The following is a 20,446-nucleotide window of genomic DNA, read 5'->3' as shown; positions in this document are numbered from 1 at the left end:
TTATCTGATGTTCTTGTAAGTCTGTCTCAAATGTCTATTATTTCTCTTGTGCTTGCTGCAGATGTTTAGTTTCTTTATATTGTTTTCTACTTTTGCACTGTAAGTTTATGGAGAGCAGCATAAGGCAGGTGGAGATTACTAGCAGCTAGAATTGGGGAGGATATTACAAGGATATTGTCATGATAATGACAATATGGTGATTTGCTGTGAGTCAAATGTAAGATTTTCTTCTTTTAAAACATGTATTCACATTTTGGTGTCTGATTATGATTACTGAATTGACCATAAATTTTTAATTGGAAAATATATCTTAAGAGAACATTATATCAATTCACAATGGTAGTACTTGACATAAGTAGACAATCATCTGTTTCATATACATCATGGTAGTTTTATAGTACTCAATGATGATTTGCTGCCATAATAGGAAAGAGGTTTGTATTCTGGACAGCTAATATATAGGGAAATATAACATATAATTAGAGTGTTAGGTATTTCTCCCTTTTAAGATCATATAATTATGTTTACAGATTAAGGAATCACAGATAGTAAGTAATCGAAGTATATTCAGACTCCAACAAAAATCTCCACTCATGCTCACATCTGGTATGACTTCCATAATGCCTCCTGTGGCAGAGATTGCAAATTAGTACATATTCCTTGTTGTTTTTGCTAGGCACATGATAAGCCTAGAATATTAACATCATTTTCTACTTTGATTTACATGTTGGTGTGGTCATGTTTCAGAGCTATAGCCGAAGGATCAGAAATGATGTACATGTAACTTCTATTTATTGACTTTACAGAAAGGAGGCCTGTGCTTCACCTCTACCTCCTTCCTTGTGTTTGTTGGACCACAGAAATGCTTGCAGAAGATCAAGTGTTTTTTTTAAAATAGTTCTCAGTAAGAAATAAGACAATTTTATTATTTAGATTACTAGTCTCTCAATATTAAACATTTAGATGAAGTCAATTTTTAAACATAAGCCATTTAACTAGGTTTGATCAAAACAGTCACAACTGGATTACCCCCCCCCATTTTATTATAAACTTATTTTTCAAATGAGAAATAATATTGCTAAATTAAATCAATAGGAAATTAGAAAATTTCCCTTAAAATTAGTATTTTCATTTACATTTTGTAATTTTTCTTCCAGCCTTTTCTTCTAAACTTTATTGTTAACACATTTTATTCATTTACAATACTAAGATATATATTTTATAAATTTCTATCTGAGTAGTAAAATCATTATTATAAGTGAGTACTTGGCACTCTGTGAAACTTCATTGATTTAACTGAACTTCTTACGATGTCCTGATTTTGTGCTGTGATAAATCTCATGGTCACCATATACTAAGTGTGTGACTTTTAGGAAGTTACTTCTGTTTTTTTTTTCCTTCCTTTTCTGTAAAAATTCTTGGAGTAATAGTACTTAACTGCTATAGTTATATGTGAGTACATGCACATATGCATGTGTGTGTGTGCTGTGCGTGGGTGCACACTCCTGGCCATGAGTTTAGTGTTTAGAGCAGTTCCTGGTACATGGTAAACACACATAAATTATTCAGTTATTTGTTGATAATTTTTATAATAGCCTGAGATTACTGAATAAAATAAACAATGCTTTGTAAGCACAAATTAGTTTTATTTTTCTCCTTTTCTTCTAACTCAGGTAAACTTTTTTTCATCTTAAATAATTGCTGAAAAAAGTCTAAGGTTTAAGCCAATATCTTTCATCAATGCTGGGAAACAGATTTGTATCTCTTTAGCCACCCTATATTTACTATGAAAAGTGGAATAGTCAGGGAGGAAAAGGTGATAAGAAGAGCTACACTTGGCTGAGGTAAAGGATTTGAATTATGAATATTAGCTAAGAGGCCGCACAAGTAAGGTGAAATTTTCCTACACTTCTGGAGTAATTTGTCTTAGAATGGACTACTGAAAAACGAAAACAGCACATTTTCCAAAATTTTGTAAAATTCTGGATCTCACAAATGATGAATGAAGCCATAACAGAGATATTATAAACTAATAAAAAATTTGGGCAACTATATTGCATCTGGAAGATTAATACATTTATTAAAATCATTATTATAATCAACATAATTTTTAGCTCTAATAAAATGTGAAGCAAAAACTCTGGAAAATATGAATCAATCCAAATTGTATTAATTATTATTTTCATTTTTGTGATGTTTTGCTAATAAGTTTTAAAAAAGCAAGTCAGAAATAATCTTCCAAGTCATTCATTTTACTTAAAATGATTAAACATGTTAATTCACAGAACTACATTACCTGGTAACATATAACCTAGCACACATCCATATGTGATCATTATTAAGACAACTTATGAAAAGCAAAATCAAATTATTTTTCAAGATTGTGTCAAATACCAGAAAGTATTAATATTTTCAGTTCTTAATGTAAATAATTTTCTTAGAGAAATAGTATAATTAAATATATTCAGTAAAATTTTAAACCATAAACAACATCAAGTAGTCAAAATATGAAAATATCATTTTGAAAGTATATTTATAGCAGAAGATATGAATACCTATAAAGATAATTTTTAAAATTATGCATATTTCCATTATCTCAAAAATTATTTTCACATTTTAATATATTTCCTCTGAGTCTTGTGCATATGCATGCATGCATACATAGGTGTTATTGTCAATATTCTTAGGATCACACTTATTTGCATACAAGTATTTTTCTCTCATTTGACATTAATGTAGATTTCTTACTAGGCTATTAAACATCATTTTAATTAGCTCATAATAATATTTAATGTATGTACAAAATTATACATTAGACATATTTTTTCAAGTATTCATTATTTTCAAATTTGTGCACAAAATATATTTTGCGTTTAAAAAAATTTTTTAGGGTAGATTCTGAAAAACAAATGCAAAAATATAAAAAATATTTTAGCACACGTTAAATACAATAACATATCTGATAGCGTAATGTACTTAAAATAGTTTCTCATGAACACCAACTTCTTGGAGTAGTGTGACAGGACAAAAAGAAATTTTTCAATAATTTTCCTTAAACAAATTTGGTTACATTTAAACAGTAAGTAGCACAATCAAAGGGGCCATTCTTTAAAAATCAGGGCAAAATTTATATTAGAGGAAGGACTGGATTGGATAAAGAAAATGAAGTATTTATGCCTCTTGTATAATTGCTGCTTCCATCCAGATCCTTCCTTACCTATCCGCGGATTCCTTTTACTTTCCCTGGCTTTGGAGTTAAGAACTGTCAGGTCCTTAAGTCACTTTCAATTTTGGCTGAAAGGAATAGAGTTCCAATAGCTTCTTTGTGTTTTTTGACCTTTTGAACCATAAAAACTTAAATTAGTGAAAAATGAGAACACTTTGAAAATTTAGATTGTGATGCAATTTTACAATGTTTTCCTCTGTAACTCTTTAATAAATGAGGGTTGGAATCTATTAAAAATGTAGATATTAAAGAAAAGGAATTCAGTAGGATTTTGATGCTTCTCTTATACTTAAGGACAGTATAACATATTTGCAAACCACAACACCTGGTTCAATGCATTAAATTTTTCACTCTGACTACTTCATTTTGTGTAGAATAGAAATTAGAGCATTCATCCCAGCCCTACCAATTTCATAGCTTTTTTAAGGATAAAACTTAATAATGTATGTTTTCATTATAGGAATAAATAAAATCATTAGTTTCATGCTCAACTTAAATATTCTTTTAAGTAAATAAAAATTTAAAACCCCATAAGTTTATTTTCATTGTAAAAGGTATGAAAAATACAGATAAATTGAAAATACTCTTTGAATTCTGTTCTCTGCCTCCTATCAGCCCCAAAATTTTGGGGGGAAAATTACTTGTTAGGATCACCTATTTGTTAATACTTGACCTAACTATATGGTCAAATATGGCAGCCATTATCTCTATGTGAGTATTTAATATACATGTGAGTAAGCTATATTAAATAAAATTAATATTGTTAGTCACACTAGTCATATTTTAACAAATTTATTGAAGAGAAACCACATATTGCAACTATACTGGGCAGATATCCATCAATAAAGAAACTTTCATATACAACACTGCTCTAGAATTAAGTCCAGGAAGAGAGCATGTGGTAGAAAGAATAATGCTACTGCCATAATATCTATGTCCTAATACTCAGAACCTGAAAAATGCTACCTTACATTACAAAAAATGACTTTGCAGATGTTATTAAGCTATGGAGCTTGAGATGGGAAGATTATCTTAGATTATCTAAAGAGGCCCAATGCAATAAATAACATGGACTCCCTAGAAAGGAAGGCAAGATGTTCAGAGTCAAAAAAAGAAATTTAATGATGGAAACAGAAATTAGAGTAAGCTCTTTGAAAATGGAGGAAGAGGCCATGAGCCAAAGAATGCAGGTGGCTTCTAGAGGTTGGGGGAAAAAAGCAAGAAAATGAATTCTCCCCTAGAGCCTCCAGAAGGAATGCATGCAGCCTCCTGTTGCCATGACTTAGGACTCATGACTTTCAGAACTGTACAACACTATGTTTGCTTTGGTTTAAGACCTTATGTTTTTAGTAATTTGTTACATTAGCAACAGAAAACTAATACACATGACAATTGGTATTCCTATTCCTCTCTTAATGGACATTACTTATCTCCAGTTCTTTTTGTTATAAATAAAATGGCAATAAGAGTTTTTAATATGCAGAAGCATATACTAGATTATGAAAAATGAAATACAAGAGAAAGCCAGGGATTTCAGGCCAACAGGGATATGTGCAGTTTATGTTGATGATTTGCTTTCAGTAAAACACAATGAAAATGCCTGATTTGTTGCATTTAAAAATGCTTATACCATGATCAATTTCTAGCTCACAATAAGGTTAGAGAGCTAATTATATGTTTGTGTGTGAACTTGAGGGGGCGGGTAATTAAAATGGCTGTTGTGTGATCGAGAGAAAGACAAAAACGTCTTTGTGAGCCTCAGAAATCAAATGTGACAGGGAGCAGTTTTCTTCACAGACACAAGTCCCTCCGTTTTTAATCTTCATTTGAAGAGTGCTGTTGGGAAATAATGTGCCTTCAAGACCCCAACAATTTTCACTCCTGGTACTTCAGTGGAACTGCTGTCTGTTTCAAGAGAATTATTGCTTACTGATCATGGCCTGGCAAACAATCACTTATAGTTTAATGCCTATACAGATCCTCAGCACCAATCTAAATTTGTTCAAAACAATTTGTGTAACTGCAATAGCCAGTGGTAAATTGTTCAGAACAAATTATTTCTCTTTACCCTATTATTTTAATTTTTCCCTTTAAAAATCTCCTCCTTCCCCTTGACAGAAAGAAAACTCATTAGGATTCTAATTAAATCTGTGTCTCCTGATTTGAAAATCTGAATCAAAATGGTCTCTGCTTTTATTTTCACATCATTTATGATTTCTCGGTTCACACTGGTCATTGCAGGTACTTCATTTTTTTTTTGAGATGGATGGAAACTGGAGAGGTTTGAGGGAAAGAGTGACATAATCTAAGCTAAATATGGCTCTTCTGTTGAAGATAAATAGGAACCAGCTGAGACACAGTTAGGAGAGTGTTGCAATAATCCAAGCATCCAAGTGAGAAACAATGGTGGCTTGGCCAAGGGTGGTAGTAGATATAGTGCAATGTGACCAGATAGGTTAAGTAGAGCTGACATGTTTGCTAAAAGATTGAATGTGGGAGTGAGAAGCAGGAAGCCCAAGCTGATTCCAAGATTTCTGACTTGAGAAATTTAAAGGACAGAAGTACCGTAAGTTCTGATAGGAATGATGGTGGAAGGAACAGTTTTGGGGTTTAGGGGAAGATCAAAGGCTAATTTTGGTCATATTACATTTAAGATGATATTTAGTTTCAGTCCAGTAAAGAACTGAGTATGCATGTCTGAAATTTAGGAAAGAAAATAATCAGGAGATGTAAATTTTGATCTTATAGCCATTTTGGAGGAGATCACATAAAGAATAAAAGCAGAGAACAAATGTGAAGAATGAGTCAAGGAGTACGCAAAGATTTAGATTTCAAGGAGACAAGAAGAAACCAGAAAATGAGACCTACGGGCCAAAAGATAGGAAGAAAACACAGAGAGAATCACATCCAATTAAATAAAATGTTTGAAGGAAAGAATCACAAAATCAAATAAATACCCCTGATTGGTCAAATAAACTGAAGTCAGGGAACTGACTATGATGGTCTGGATATCAAGTGTCCCAAAAAGCTTCTGTGTTAATTCAAAAACACTCAGAGGTGAAATGATTGGATTATGAGAGATGTAACCTAATCAGTCCTTTCAAGTTTGAATGAACTAACTGGGTGGAAACTGTAGGCAAGTGGGAAATGGCTGGAGGATGTGGGTCACTGGGGGGCTGAAAGGGTTCATCTTCCCTGTGGTCCCTTCCATTCTCTCTCTCTGCTTCCTTGCTTTCACAAGGTAAGCAGCTTTACTTTGACACATATTTCCACCATAACATTCTACTTCACCTTAGCCCAGAATAATGCAGTTGGTCAACCATGAATTAAACTAAACCTCTGAAATCATAAGTCCCCAAATTAACTTTACTTCCTCTAAGTTGTTCTTGTTAGGTATATTTGTCACAGCGATGAAAAAGGTAACATACTGACCACTGGATTTTAAAGTGTTATATTGTTTGTCATTTTAATCAAACTAGTTTGAGAGAGATGTAAAATGCTCTGATTTCATTGGCTTCAAAAGAGAGTGGGAAAAACATGTTTTGATATCAGATTTGAGCAACTGTTTCTAGTTTTTTTGTGTGTGTGTGTAAGGGAAATACTGAACAGAGCCAAGTGTGAGTTTTTAAAAGATTGAAGATATAGCATGTGTGTATGTATGTTGATGGAAAAATTCATCAAAGAAGGACAATTCATGAAGCAGAAGTGATGAGAGAACTGCTAGGGAAACATCCTTAAATAGGGAGAAGGCTTGAATCTAGGGCACAATGGGAGTGGGATGCATTTCGTACATGGGAACAAATGGAGGTTAGGTGAGTAGATGTAGTGAAAACATGTAGAAACTCCTTACAGTTACTTGATTTTTCAGTGAAGCAATGCTATCAACTGAAAATGGGGATGGAGTAGGAAGTGTAGGGAGGTTTGAGGAGAAAATGCATGACACTGTTATTTAAGAGGATGGTTGCACAAAATGCCTTAGAAATATCCAAGGATTTCAGCAATACTTAGAGCTCATGCCAGTGGACATGAATTTAATTTGAAACAGGACACAGGAGTATGTATGTGGTCTTCTTAATCCATTATTAGTCAGAAAGCCTGCTTAGGCAGGGTTGAGATTTGTCGGGGGAGTATGAGAAAATGAGTGAATGACTAGAGAGTTGGGGAGAAATGTAAGGGAGCATAATGACATACAATCGACTGCCAAAGGGAAGAGAAGGCACAAGGTGGGACTGGGGCATCAGAGGGACAGAGGTATGGGAGCGACAGAAAAGAGAGAGGGCAGTAATCCTAGTGGTATCTAAGAATTATATTTGGGATTCTGAAGAAAGAAAGTTCAAAAGCTGGAGATGAGGTTGAAGAATAAGATGTTTGCATTGAGAATATAGAAGAGTAAAATATTTGTAACAATAAGGATTAGTGTATGACCACAGGCATGAGAGGCTTATAAGGGGTAAGAATAGTGGAAGGATCATCTGTGTGGATATTTGGAGCATAATAATTATTATACCATTACTGTTAGAGGTCATTATAATCATGTTGGTTCTCAAAGGATGGACCTCATACCAGCAGTATCAGCGCCTCCTGAATATTTGGTAGAAATACAAATAATTGAGTTACATTCACATGTAGTAAATCAGAAAATCTGGACTTGGGGGACTATGAATGTTTTAACAAGCTCCCTGGGTGGTTCTGACGCAAATGTAACTTTGAGAACTACTTTTAAGGTAGCGCAGAAGATGTAAACTTTAGATTCTTGAAGAAATAAATTAGTATTTAAACTATACCTGAGCATTATTGCAAGGCTCAATGGGAGGGTTCCTAAAATGAAAGGGAGCAGCATTTGTAAAGAAAAACTAGAAACATGAAAAGAGATAAGGCAGGATCAAACAAAATTATGGAAAGGTGAAAACAGTTAACTGTTCATTTTAGATGACCAGGCCTTGCTAGGAAGGGACTGGTTCTTAAGGAATCCTGATAAAAACACCACTTTTTTTTCCCCATTAATCTACTTTTTAGTCCATTGGTACTAGGTTCAGTTTTAGAGGAAAAGGTTGAAGAACAAGTGTAGCTGCCCTGGCATACCAATTAATCTCTTCCTAATTTCTCATCTTTTTTAGGGAACCTAGAAGAAGCCATTTGGATGCAGAACCGATTTCAGCAAGCTCTGCACTTTATTGTCTTTAAGGAGCACCCGGGACCCGCCCCCGTGGGCGTTTCCCACCTAACCGCCGGCGCTTCCGGCGGCGGAGCGCGCGTGGCTGACGTCATTGTGGAGCGCCGTGGGCTCTCAGTTGGCGGCGGATTCAAACAGCTGAACGCAGTCTCCGGGACCCAGGCGGCGTTAGAGCGTTATAGTTCTCCTTACTTCCTCAGTGTTGGTTAGCTTGAACAGACCTCGAGAGGACCTCGGCAGCTGAGGCGGCTGGTGCCCGAGCTGGAGAATGGCGCTTTCGACCACGGTCTCCCAGAGGAAGCAGATCAAGCGGAAGGCTCCCCGAGGCTTTCTCAAGCGCGTCTTCAAACAACGGAAGCCTCACCTTCGTCTGGAGTCGCGTGGAGATTTACTGGTGAGAGTTCATCCTTTCTCAGCTGGGAGTGGGCCCGGGGGAAGTAAGAGAAAATGGCCTCAGCCATAGTTGCTTGCTCCAGGCCGGTGTTTCAGGCATTTCCAGCCTTAACGAGGCAGCTTTGCCCCTGCCGGAACGTCCGTTCTTACTCGTGATGCCTGGTTACACTGGCATTCTCCAGAATATGGATATCTGGAACTTCTTAAAGGAACGCTGTCAGGAACATCAGCTCAAGGAGAAAACTATCCGTTGTCAATGTTTAGGAGTACCATTTGGCATTGTGATTTGCTTCTTTGAGAAGACTATGAATGATATACCCTTGAAATCGTTTGAAATTCAGAATGGGTCATATTTTTTTTGTGTGTGTGTAATTATTGTGAGAAGCATTTTTAAGCTCCTTCCCTCTTCTCTGCCTTCTTCGCTCCCTCATTTTTTTTAATGTTAATCAAACTCATTGCCCTATTTCCTCTATAGTAGGCTGTTTACTAAAGAACTCTGATCCCAAAGGGCACCTAACTGTGAGTTCATTTTTCTAGACAATTAATATAATGCTTGTTAGTTCAATTTTTACGCCAGCCCATTAAAGCCTGTTTAACTGACCCATATTACCTGAAGCATGATGTTTTCCTAATAAGTAGCCTCAAACAAATCACTGTATGATGTTTCTGCTTGAAGTAAATTTAGTTTCTGTGTTGAATACTTGGAATACATATTCCTCTAGCAGAATGAACACTATTCCTCCAGGCTTAAACCATAGGAAGCACTTCCTGAGGCTTGTCATAAGAACTTTTTGTGAGTAAAGGAGCCATCATAAGTGGACATTTAATTTCCAGAAGATCAAGGTACAGAATTCTGGATAACAAAGGCATACAGCACAGATACTCTTCAGCATGCACTATTCCACCTGTTTTTAAATTTAATTTTTTTTTTCAACCTCCCCTTTTCTCTCTAGCCTCTCAAAATTCTCCGACTTTCCATCTGTTGCCTTCTTTAAGGGAGTCTGTTTTTTTCTAAACTATTGTAACATTGTCTCCACTTTTCTCTAATTTAGTCTTTAAAGCCTTTGGCAACCTTTCCTCCTGTTTTAGTAATTTTTTTTTTTTTTTCTGTTGTGACTAAAAGACTTGACCAGAACAATTTTATGGGAGAAAAAGTTGGCTCCATTCTTTGGGGATCTAGGTGAGGCTGAACATCATAGCAGAAGTGTGTGGAGTAGGGAAGCAGCTCACATGATGATTATCAAGCTGAGAGAGACTCTAGTTTCCAGATGCAAAATATATTCCCCACAGACACTTCCCTAATGACCTGCTGCCTCTAGCCCCACACCCCACCCATCTTCAATCTCTAGTCTATCAGGAGATTTGGTTCAGACTTTTGGTAACATAATAATTTCTTTTCCAAACCTTCTTGCATTGTCTCATGTGATCTTTTGGGGGACACCTGACATTCAAACCATAACACCCAGCTAGAAAAGTACTACTTCTAATATCTTGTGCCCTCATTTTTGTTCTTTGTTAATATTCTATAAGAAAAGGCAGTACATGCTGTTGTGTTCTATCCCTCCCCTTTGGTGGTAGTAGAGATGGTACAAATGGGCTGAATTAAGATGAAATTGACTTTCAATACAATTTTAGGTGGTTTAGTCTGGATTTTTTACAGGGACTTTGGAATGGTGGGGGGAAAATGTATCTCATCAAGGATATTCAGGAATCTACCAACTGGTGCAGACGGTTTGGAGGAATTTCTCAAGTAGTCAGCTTCTTAATGTCTACTCTTTTCTGCCCCAGAGTAACCATGGACAGATGGGCTCCATGGTGGGGTGGGATAAAGTTGGCATTGGAAGAGAAAAGGGAGTGGAAATTCCAAGCCTAGGCAGTGGTGGGGAAAAGAAAAGTCTTGTGGCCACTAGCTATTCTCAGGTGGTATGCATGTTTTTTGTGGTGTTCATTAAAACAGTTCTCCTTCTCTGTATTGTATATGGCATGCATCAACCTGCTTTCTTCGTTTATGTGTCTCTGCTTACCATTGACACTTCATAATCTTACCCAGCAGGTGTCCCACATTAACTATGAAATGTTATACAATTAAAGCAGTATGTTTTGATCTCTTTTTCTGACTATGAACATCAATTAAGAATATATATTATACAGTTTAGCTACTGGGACGATTAACACTGTTCTTTAGAAGTTTCATATGCTGATATTGGCTCCTAGTGTAATATGCAGTTCTTGAGAGGAAAAAACATATCTATCACCCTTTATTTTTTTTTAACAGAAAACTGTCTATTTTTATGTGCTTTTTAACATGATATTTATTTTATTTTACACATACTTATTCTGCCTGAAGATGTCTTCACCCTTCATTTGGCAAACTGTAATTTTTATATATATATATAGAGAGAGAATTTTAATATTTATTTTTTAGTTTTCGGCGTTTGTATATGGTGCTGGGGATTGAACCTGGGCCACATGCATGCCAGGCGAGCGCGCTACTGCTTGAGCCACATCCCCAGCCCAAACTGTAATTCTTTTAAACTCTAATTCAAATGCTACTTTTTCAGTGAAGCCACCTTAATCTCCTTAAATGGAATCAAATTTAGCTTCCTTTTTATTATTTGCTGTCATACATTTGACTGATTTTTTTTCATGGGTTTTATTTACCCACTAATCTGGAAACTTGAAGTGAGAACTTTTTGAATTCATAGTGTTTAGCACAATGCCTTGAAAATTCCAAGTGCATTGATAATATTGGAAATACATGGTACCTATATTTGGATTGATATAGATTTTAGCAATTTACTCGAAGTTTCTTTTTCTTAACAGTTTTTCTGTACTGGCTTTTTGTTATTTTGTATGTATTATGTGTTACTTGATTATTTAACATCTGTTAAATTTAAATGAATCATTCAGTTTTCTAATGGTTCACTTAATTTTTAGATTTATCATAGAATGCCCTGCAAATATTTGGGGGCTATGGTTTATATAAAATTGAAAAGTGCTGGCTGGGTGTGGTGGTGCACACCTGTAATCCCAGTGGCTTGGGAGGCTAAGGCATAAGCTCAAACCCAGCCTCAGCAAAAGGGAGGTGTTAAGCAACTCAGTGAGACCCTGTCTCTAAATAAAGTACAAAATAGGGCTGAAGATGTGGCTCAGTGATCATTTGCCCCAGAGTTGAATCCATGGTGGCCCCCCTCCCCACCCCCCAAAAAAATATTGAAAAGTGCTACGATAAAGGGAGAAAGAAGTCAGGGTGACCCAGGCTTTTGGTCAATTGAGACTGTAAAGAAATGGAAATATTTTCGTAGGTTGTCTTTTGATTTACCATTACAGCAAGCTGATTTTTTCAAAGTAAATTAATGATGTAAAAGTTTGTCTTTTTAAAATTTGGATACCTAACTAAATTCCTTGAAACTAGTTTTTGTTCTGACTATTTAAAAAATTAAGCTGTAGTTCATTTCAGTGACTCAGTTGAATTAACTATTTGATTTCACGGATATAGGTTGCTTTAATGTTTATGTGTGTGTGTGTGTGTGTGTGTGTGTGTGTGAGAGAGAGAGAGAGAGAGAGAGAGAGAGAGATATCTAAAAAGGAATGCTGTTTAGCTTGTGGACGTGAAAAGGAAGAGGAAAGTACATGACATCAAGAATACTAGCATGATCTCAATATGGTTTAGTTGGTTTTTTTTTTTTTTCCCCCTTAAAGTTTCTTTTCTTTTTCTCCTTATTTGGGGATATATGGAGGGATCTTTTGGTCGTGTAAGAATAATTTGTTACTTGCCTTGTATTAGGAAGTGGACTGAAGGTCACTTGGGAAACAACATTGATAAGGACAGGAGTAGTTCTTGCACTTAAAATACATTGGAGAAGAAAGTTAAGTGTGAAATTAATGTATAATATAGTATGTGTGGTGATAGGAAGTAAGGGTGCAATCATTGATCTGTATAATCTTCCATATTACGGAAGTTGGGCTTTCAGGGCAGTCTACCCACCAAAAGAATTTTTGGAGGTAAGAATTCATTGGAATTCTAAAAGAACTTCAGAAGATTTAGTGTAAAACTGAGAGCTGAGACAAATCAGAGGTGAAACTGGAAAGGCCAGTTCAAGTAGAGTGGAGTGTTAAGGGATATAGAATTTACCCTGAGGGCATCTGGAAGCTATTTATTTTTAAAAGTGGAAAATAAGATTAACAGATGAAATTGTGCTGTATTATGGAAGTGTTTGTTTGTTTGGCTTTATACATACTATTTAAATGCTGTACCACGGAGCTATATCCCAAACCCCATGGAGTATTTTTGCTATAAAAGGAGATGGAATATCTTTGGAAGTTTAAAAAAAAATTAAATTTCATGGTAAAATGTAGAGTTAGAATTGTAGTGTTTTGCCTCAGGGTACTTTGAAAATCCAGGAAGACAATGTGTCAAGTACAAGAAAAATATTATCTTCCATAGGTTCTTCATCTTATTAAATTTAAATTTCTAAACTCCTGTTTTCTTCATATACCATTGGAATACTCTTAAACACCTAATAACAATTCAGAGGTGTAACATTATCTAATTGACATTTAGTGAACTCTGAGGAAGTATTTGTGTGCTGTACACAAGATGATGAACATTAAGTATTGTATATGAATTGTTCTAACTGCAGAGATTGTGCATTATGATGAAAATAACAACAGAAGTTATATGTTAAATGTACTATCTTGGGCTGGGGATGTGGCTCAAGCAGTAGCGCGCTCGCCTGGCATGCGTTTGGCCCGGGTTCGATCCTCAGCACCACATACAAACTAAGATGTTGTGTCCTCCGAAAACTTAAAAATATTAAAATTCCCATTCTCTCTCTCTCTCTCTCTCTCTCTCTCTCTCTCTAAAAATAAATAAATATACTATCTAGACTACAAATCAGTACAACCACTCTGGAAAGCAGCATGGAGATTCACCAAACTGGGAATGGAACCATCATTTGACCCAGCTATCCCACTCCTGGGTTTATACAGAAAGGACTTAAAAATAGCATACTACAGTGACACAGCCACATCATTGTTTATAGCAGCACCATTCAGCACAATAGCCAAACTATGTAACCAGCCTAGATGCACTTCAACAGATGAATGGTAAAAGAAATTGTGGCATATATACGCAATGGAATATTACTCGGCCATAAAGAATAATGACTTTATGACATTTGCTGGTAAATGGATGGATCTGGAGTTTATCATGCTAAGTGAAATAAGCTAATCCCTCAAAACCAAAGGTCAAATGTTTTTGTTGATATGTGGAAGCTAAACCACAAGGGTTGGGGTTTGGAGGAGAATAGAAGTTCAGTGGTTTTGACAAGGGGAATGAAGGGAAGGTAAGGGGGATAGGAATAGGAAAGACAATGGGATAAATCTGCTATAAATTTCCTATGTACATATATGAGTATACCACAGTTAATCTCAATATCATATATATTCACAAGACTGGGATTCTAATAGGATATAGTCCATGTTTGTATAAATATATCAAAATAGATTCTATTGTCATGTATATCTAAAAAGAAAAACAAAATAAAAAGGATACTAACTGGATCCAAGTTGCTAATGCCCTCAGGCACCTTGCAGAAGCAAAGAATGGGAAAGGTGTGAACAGTAATATAAAGGAGCATTACATATGATCCTAGAGGGAGGATTGAGATAGGACTTCAGTGCACCCTTTATTCTCTCTTGCTTGAGCTGTATGTATTTTACCTGTTTTCAAGGTGTGTGCATACAGATTGAGTAGCACTTTTTTGGTTTTGGATCTCTATTTTGAGTAAAATTAGTAATGTTAAAGAGCATATTCAGATAGTGAGATTTTATATATATATGCATATATATATATATGTATATATATATGCATATATATACGCACACACATGTATTTTATATATACAATTTCTAATGTAAGCATTTATATATATGTGTATATATAAATATATATGGGACATATATAAGAACATGATATAAATCTGATGATATATGTGTTTTGCTTATATGTAAATTTTGTTTCTGTAAGAATATATAAGAAACTGGCTAAGGATGATGTGAAAGAGTGACTTACTTTTGACAGTCTATGCTTTTATATTTTTTATTTTGTACTGTTATTTGGAAATAATTACAGACTCACAAGTAGGTGCAAAAATGGTACAGAGTTCCCATGTATCCTTTACCCAATTTTCTACAATTTCTTACACAATTAGAACCCTTTAAGCTTTTGAATTTTGTACTGTTTGTATTATCAAATAGTTTTTTAAAAAGGAGGTTTAAAGATTATTAATTGTAGGTATGATTATTTTATGAAATTCACAGATAAGTAGGTTGACTTTGGCATGTAATTTTGTACTTCAACATTCTTTAGAAATTTTAGTTATTAATATATTTTTAAATAAATTTTTGTAATTAAATATCTGGCTAAGATATCTTCTTAGATGTCTTATAGTGAATTAAGAGTTTTGATTTAACATTTTCTGGAAATTTAAATACATTACAAGTTTAAGTTTATTTGAAATCAGAAGTAGGACTCGTTAAGTTTTGCTATATAGTGATGCTTTTCAAAGATGTTGTCTGTGGCCTTTGGTCTACCTTATATATAGCCTTGTTTCTTATATTACAATGACTACCTCTATGGATGAAATCTAAGATTGAGTTATATTAAACTGGTTTCTATTTAGCTTTGTAGTTACTTGACTTAACTATTAGTAGCAAATAATAGAATAAATTTTGACCAGAAACTTTATATAATCTTGAAATCTGTCAGAAATTTCTTTGCAGTGATTTCAATTTTCCCTATTTTATTTTCCAGCTTTGTTTTGAGGTTTGAATGGCTTATGAATGAAACCTCTTATAGAGAAGATTGTATTTTTGAAAGTCATTTTGGAATATTATTTCAAACACATTAGTGTTTGAGCTTAAAAATTGATTTGGATTTTCTCTTTTAAAGGTTCATTTGAACTGTTTACTCTTTGTTCATCGATTAGCAGAAGAGTCCAGGGCAAATGCTTGTGAGAATAAATGTGGAGTCATTAACAAGGATCATGTAGTGGCTGCAGCAAAGGTAAAATCGAATTTCTTTTCTTGAGTTAGAATTAACTTAAATAGGGCTCGGGATGTGGCTCAAGTGGTAGTGCGCTCGCCTGGCATGCGTGCAGCCTGGGTTCGATCCTCAGCACCATATACCAACAAAGATGTTGTGTCCACCGAAAACTAAAATAAATAAATAAATAAATAAATAAATAAATAAATAAATATTAAAAATTCTCTCTCTCTTTAAAAAAAAGAAAAAAGAATTAACTTAAAAAATACCACCTGAGTCATTACCTCTGCCTGATTAAGGTACCTTTTTCAGCTTTGTTGTTTAAGTTGTTATTTGACTTTTCATATTGATGGATTTTTCATACACACACACACACACACACACACACAGATGTACATAATATGTATATTATGGATTTCTGATGGCAAGTTTAATGGCCACCATTTTATCACTAAATGGGAGAAAGTGAATGTTTATTTGTTTGTTTGGTAATCTGTGGGCAAACAAACTTTATAACCTTGAAATTTGTCGAAACTTTTTTAAGTTTCCTGAATTATTTTCTAGCTTTGTTTTGAGATTTGATTGATTTACAAATTAAATCTCTTACAATCAGAGAAGATTGCATTTTATTGGTATACCTTTATAATGTTAGAATATGATGCCTAGGACAGAATTTCCCAGATATGTTCCTGAGAACCTTCTTTCCAAAAGATGTTTATAGATGCCCCACCTCATAAGCTTCTGTTCAGAAGAGTGAATATACCATATCTCCTTTATTAGTCACAGTGTTGTTTATATGTAGAGCTTTTCTATAAGAATCTGCAAGAAACTGGTCACTGTAGTTGATGGGATGGTGTAGAAGAGAGAATTAGTTTTGACAGATTACCTTTTTGTTTACTTTTTATAGATTTTTATTTTGAAATAATTGTAGACTAACAATGTGCAAAAACAGTTTAGTGCTCCATGTACCCTTTACCCATTTCCCACAAATGCCAACATCTTATGTAACTATAGTTCTATAAAGTTATGAAAGGTTATGAGAAATGTACCAATATAAAACTTGCTGAACTCTGTTCAACTTGCATTTTATAAATTTATTTGAGTACATATAAATATTTAGCATTTTGTAAGTTCATTTGAGTACATGATGCTTTCTTTTCTGCTGTCTGTATTAGTAGAATTGCTGGTCTAGATTGTAGACCTATTTGAGGGCCTCTTTGGAAGCCTTGGAGCGTGCATGATCTGTCAGTTTTTAAAGAGGCTTTTTATGGGGCTGGGGATGTGGCTCGAGCAGTAGCGCGCTTGCCTGGCATGCATGGGGTGCTGGGTTTGATCCTCAGCACCACATAAAAATAAAATAAAGATGTTGTGTCCACCGAAAACTAAAACATAAATATTAAAAAAAATTCTCTCTCTCTCTCTCTTAAAAAAAATAAATAAATAAAAAGAGGCTTTTTATGTTCTCTTGGTATTACAAACATTCCACTGTTAAGAGTCACAATAAACTTTTCCCCTCTGAAAGGAAAGCAAGAACTCAGAGCTTAAAGATGTGCATGTTTAAATTTAGGTTTGTTTTTATTAATAAACTATGTAAGTGTACCTAGCCAAAACAGTATCCAAGTTCTTTTTTTTTCTTTTCTTTTTTTTAAGTTGGGAGACCAGTAAAGATCTTATTTTGTCTTATTTCTGTCACAGTGAAGTGTTTTGAAAATTTTCTACTTACTAGGCTGTTCAATACAAGATGATCGGTCTTGGTCTCCAACTGATATAATTCTAACCCAGATGTGAGAAATTTTACTTGGTAGAGGATTTGTGCTACTTTATTGTTGTGAAAATACCTGATTTGTAATAGCTTTTTGAGGTTTAGAGCATTCTCTATATCCTTCTATCACCAATTTCTAAAAACCTCAAGTTTGAGAACATTAATCTGTATCCTTTTACAAGACAATTGAAGATATTAACAGCTAGAGGTAATTAGTAAGACCAAGTTTTGAGGATGTAAACATGTTTTACATTCAATGAGAGAAGTAGACTAGTTTAGAGGAATTTAAGATTATTATAAGAAAAGTATTCCCTAATTACCTTCTGAACTGGCTTTTAAAAGTGAGAAAAAGACTTGTATATTGCTCACAAAGGGCTATGAGGAATTATGTTTTGTTTTCTGTAGGTATAATATGAATTTTCATTTTTTTCCCTTCCATAGGTAATTCTAAAGAAGAGCAGAGGTTAAAAGTCAAGGAACGTGTTCTTGAAAATTACATGATATGCTGTTTTAGGTGGTAACAAGTCATTAACATATTTTTATGTATGGATTTATTCTTGGGTTATTAAAATATTGGCTAGATGGGGAATGTCTGTTTTTTTGCTGGCATTGAAATATCTCAAACACAAAGGACTATTTTACATTTTTTAAAAATCTATTTTAAGAGAACCCTAGTTCTTTTTACTTGTTTTGTTCTTATAAATGTTTTAACTATCAAACATGAAATCTGACTGTTTTAAGTGGCTTGAAGAGATGCACTTCATACAATTAAGTTTATATATTTAGATTTAACCACAACTGTGCAACAAATTTAATTTCTACAGAAGGACAATATGGAGTCAGATCTAGGTACATTTTAAATGTGTTTTTCCCCCCAGTGCTTTCACAAAGCAATACAGTCTACTTTTTTGTTATGTCAATAGTAACAATATAATTATCTGAAAGATTGTAAACATCACTTGGGTTTTTTCAAAACACATCTCCTTCTCCAAACCAAAAATAGAAATTCTGGATCAAATTGAGTTATTTTCTTCAAATTGTGTGGATTTAGTAGATGGGATATTTCCTCCTCTAAAATCATTTAGAAGTTTATTGCATATCATCCAATAGTGGTTATTATTATTTAACTTTTTGAGCTCATTATAGATTCCAACTTGAAGCTACAAAGGTGTAGTACAAAGAGGACCCATGTATTCTACACCCAGTTTTCCCAATGGTTATGTCTTACATACTGACAGTATATCAGAACCAGGAATTTTTTTTACAAGTAGTGTGTTTATAATTCTACACCATTTTATCATGTGTAGATTCATATAACTACTACCATAATCAATATATAGAACTATGTCATTACCACAAAATCTTCCTGATGCTGTTCTTTTATAGTTACACCTGGCCCACCATGTCTTCCACCCTGGCAAACATCCCTAACTCCTGGCAAGTACTAACTGTTCTTCATCTCTGCAATTTTGTAATTTTGTGTCATATAAATGAAATTACATAAGAGATGATCTTTGGAGAGGTTTTTTTTTTTTTTTTTTTTTTTTTTAACTCAGTATAGTGATTCATTCATTGAAGTTGTCACATTTTGGTGGTTCCTCTGTGTTCCCAAGCGATTTTTCATGGTGTGAGTATATCACAGTTTTAACTGTTTACTTATTGATCGGTATTCCGTTTTTTTTCCCCCCAGTTTTGGGCTATTAAAAATAAAATTGTTATGAACAATTGTACAGTTTTTATACATGTATCAATTTTCATGTCTCTGGGATAAATGCCTGGCAATTTGATTGCTGGGTCAAATGGTAAATATATGTTTAACTTTTAGAAAAGAAATCACCAAACTATTTAGAATGGCTGTATCATTTTATATTTCTATTAATAGTATATAGAAGATCACTGTCTTTAAGTTCTCATAAACATTTACTATTGTTAATTTTTTAAATTTTAGTTATTCTTACAATTTTAATTTGCAGTTTTGTAATGGCTTATACTCGTTTTAGTTGCGCTGCTGAAACAAAGTAGTATAAAGTGAGCAGCTTATAAACAACAAATTTACTTCTCAGTTCTCATTGTTGGAAGTCTGAGATCAGTGTGTCACCATGCCTAAATTAACACTTGTGTTCTGGTTTTCTTAGAGTTTTGAAATATTTTGAAAAGTTCTCAACATAAAGTTGCTTCTTCATTAGTTTTTGTTTAGATGAGATGCCCCCCACTGGCCAAAGCTCCTGTTAATGCAGGAATATGCCGAGGTCAAATGTTTAAATTATGAGAGCTGTAAACTGATCAGTCCATCCTAGTTTCAGTGGACTGTTAACTGGGTGGAAGAAGTGTGTGTGTGGATGCTTTGAAAGGGTTGTTCTTGCTGTGGCCCCTTCTTCCCCCATTACCCCCCTCTCTCTCTCCCTGCTTCCTGATCCTGCCATGAGCTGGGTAGCTTTCTCCCACACAACCCTTCCCCCATGATGTGCTACCTCACCTTGGGCCCAGATCAGTGTAATCAGCTATCTATGGACTGAGATCTCTGAAACTATGAACCCCAAATAAACTTTTCCTACTCTTTTAAGTTTTTCTTGTGGAGTATTTTGTTCACAATGACAAAAAAAAAAGTTGAATAAAACAGTTTTGTTTAATGATGGTATATATTAAGCAAAAAATTTCACTTTGACATTGGAACTAAGACATCCTGTTAGAAAATTGCTACTCTTGGGATGTACTTATAAAATAATTTCCCAGAAAGTGACATTGGGAAGATGGTGGACTAGGAGGTCTCAGTGCTCATGTGTTCCCCGTAGAATAAAACATAACAAACAATATTGTTGAAATTATCTTTGGAAAAACTTCATT

The 20,446-nt window shown here is 34.4% G+C and overlaps 1 protein-coding gene across 1 annotated transcript; it reads left to right on the top strand.

The window, feature by feature from the left end:
• Positions 1 to 8,489: 8,489 nt before the first annotated feature.
• On the top strand, positions 8,490 to 19,332 carry Cenpw (centromere protein W). The gene is made up of 3 exons (XM_046458664.2): positions 8,490 to 8,793; positions 15,748 to 15,861; positions 18,044 to 19,332. Exons 1-3 carry the CDS (start codon positions 8,668 to 8,670, stop codon positions 18,068 to 18,070), a joined length of 267 nt encoding a protein of 88 aa, XP_046314620.1. The 5' UTR covers positions 8,490 to 8,667; the 3' UTR covers positions 18,071 to 19,332.
• Positions 19,333 to 20,446: the final 1,114 nt, after the last annotated feature.

This window comes from Marmota monax, unplaced genomic scaffold (genome assembly GCF_021218885.2).
Source record: "Marmota monax isolate L192 unplaced genomic scaffold, Marmota_monax_Labrador192_F-V1.1 WCK01_AAM20220418_F8-fsc00198, whole genome shotgun sequence".
Classification (NCBI taxonomy): domain Eukaryota; kingdom Metazoa; phylum Chordata; class Mammalia; order Rodentia; family Sciuridae; genus Marmota; species Marmota monax.
Note: the sequence above shows the minus strand (reverse complement) of the source record. Positions and strands in the feature narration are given on the sequence as shown.